The 2,319-nt window shown below is 38.5% G+C and overlaps 1 protein-coding gene across 1 annotated transcript in view; it reads right to left on the reverse strand.

The window, feature by feature from the left end:
- Nucleotides 1-2,319, reverse strand: part of LOC107716781 (fibronectin-like) — a 35,778-nt gene that overhangs the window by 31,936 nt on the left and 1,523 nt on the right. Inside the window, exons 5-8 of the mRNA XM_016523333.1 lie at nucleotides 1,776-1,913; nucleotides 1,337-1,495; nucleotides 683-880; nucleotides 402-584 (exon numbers count right to left, since the gene is read on the reverse strand). Coding sequence (XP_016378819.1) covers nucleotides 402-584; nucleotides 683-880; nucleotides 1,337-1,495; nucleotides 1,776-1,913 — 678 coding nt within the window. The remainder of the gene's footprint in view (nucleotides 1-401; nucleotides 585-682; nucleotides 881-1,336; nucleotides 1,496-1,775; nucleotides 1,914-2,319) is intronic.

Genomic DNA, 2,319 nt, shown 5'->3' on the forward strand with positions numbered 1-2,319 from the left:
TTTTTTTTAAAGAAATGAATACTTTTAATAATTAATATTTTTATTCAGGATGTATTAAAGTGACAGAAAAGTGACAGTAAAAGCATTTATAATGTTACAAAAATATATATTACAAATGCTGTTCTTTTAAACTTTCTATTCAAAAAAGAATGCTGAAAAATATTAGAATATTAAGCAGCACAACGGTTTTCAACATTGATAATAATAAGAAATGTTTCTTGAGCAGCAAATCAGCATATTAGAATGATTTCTGAAGGATCATGAGACACTGAAGACTGAAAATTTTTTACTGTTTTTTTTTTTACTGTATTTTTGATCAACTAAATGCAGATTTGTTGAGCATAAGAGATTTCAGAAACATTAAACAAAGTTAATAATGTATATAATGTATATAAACTTACCATTCTTGCTGGTACAGAAGGAGTACTTGTAGTCTTTCTCAAAGTCGGATGAGGTGCTGCACCAGAGCTGCCCATCACTGCGTCCCTCGGACGTGCAGGAGTAGAAAGTTTTCCCCATAAACACAAAAGGGAACACACACGGCTGGCCACCTGAGCTCCCACCATACACCTGGGACTGGCTCTCTGCATACACACACACACACATGACAATAAAACATGAGATACAAGCACATCATTCAATTTAAATGAACACTGATAGTTTGATCGACAATGACATTAACCTGACTCTTCACAGCTGACACCGTTGCCCAAGCAGGTACACAACATCTGTTTGCTGCCCTGGGTCTTGATCCAGCGCATGCCCAGGGCGTAGGAAACACCTGCGTCTGTCAGACAGGATCCCTCCGTGGGGTGTTCAGGCACCGCCTGTGGCTGAAACACCGCAGGCTGGACATTGGTCACCACACGAGGCCCAGTACCTAGTGCACAAAATAACACATAAGGATACATATTTTGTTTCAACCAGGCAGCCGGGGCCCACTAGGGGGCCTCTACAAACATCCAGGGGCATCCCAAATAATCTTAAAATAATTTACATTTATTTATATTAACATAATCTTAACTAAAATGCTAAAACGCACTAAAAATAAAGATATACAGGTCTCAAATTAAATAGATTGGACATCGTGATATTCAGTCACAAGACACTGACGTCCAAAATGAACCACTCATATTCGATTTGAGAGCTGCTGTGAAGGGGAAGGTCATCAGTGAATAATGATTTCTGCCTTTTGCACAAAGCAACTGTATGATTTCAAAACACTTGGTAAATAGGACACAGTTCACAGCTATAACAGATTTGTTTTTAGTGTTTTCAATTAATATTTATATACTATTCAGCTTTATTTCACTTAACAAAAATGTGAGGTTTTTACCCAGGCTAGTGGTGTGCAGTGATGCATGTCTCTCGCATTTCCACTCTCCACGTCCATTTCCAGTACACAAACACTGTAGCACATGTCCGCGAGAATCCGTCTTGCTCCACGTGTCTCCGATCCGGTAAGAAGTGCGTGTGTCCTGGTCATTACAGCGATCTGTGATGCACACACAAACGTACAAAGCAGATGTTTCTCATCAGAATCATGTTGCGGTTAACTCTTCTAAATAAACAATTTTAAAAAAAACAACGCAATAAGGTAAAACTTTTTCCCTCTTCTACTCAGTTTAATAAGTCCTTGCGCTGAAGCCAGAGGGTTTAACTGCACTTTGAGTGGATAATTAAAGTGAAATCCAGTTGGACAGATGGGAGATTGGGAAAGGGAGTTTTGTGTGGTTTGGACCGTTGCACAGTTCTAAAAAGGGTGGAGTTCTTACTTCTGGATGTGCATGTAATACGTCCACTTCCTTCTCCTAAACAGGTGCAGTCCACGATCATCCAGCCTTGGTAGGGTTTCTCCCAGGTCTCACCAACCATGTAGGATGTGCCAGCAGCATTGTCATAACAGCGTTCCGCTATCAAGAAAAAAATGGTTTTAATAATATGATGATGTTAATACTATTACTTACATGATGTATCACAGTTCCTTTCCATCATGTCCAAAACCACTATAATTAAAGAGATTAAATCACTTGATGATTGCAGTTTCTTGCCTGTGTCAACATATTTTGTATTGAAACCCAAATTTGGGTGTCCCAATTTGGGTGGGACATATTGGAGGGATCGACCCTTTTAAAAACAAAATAGCTGATAGGTTGCATCACAGCCATGAACCATGACTTGCTACTTACAAGCTACAGGTGGTATTAAGGGGAGGAATATTCTTTTTCTAGAAAGCATTTGATTGGACAAAAATCTGTAGTGCATGATGAGTCATCAATAAAGTTCATTTAAAAGTATACTATCACATATATATATATA

This window comes from Sinocyclocheilus rhinocerous, unplaced genomic scaffold (assembly GCF_001515625.1).
Source record: "Sinocyclocheilus rhinocerous isolate Xijiao unplaced genomic scaffold, SAMN03320098_v1.1 scaffold1441, whole genome shotgun sequence".
NCBI lineage: Eukaryota > Metazoa > Chordata > Actinopteri > Cypriniformes > Cyprinidae > Sinocyclocheilus > Sinocyclocheilus rhinocerous.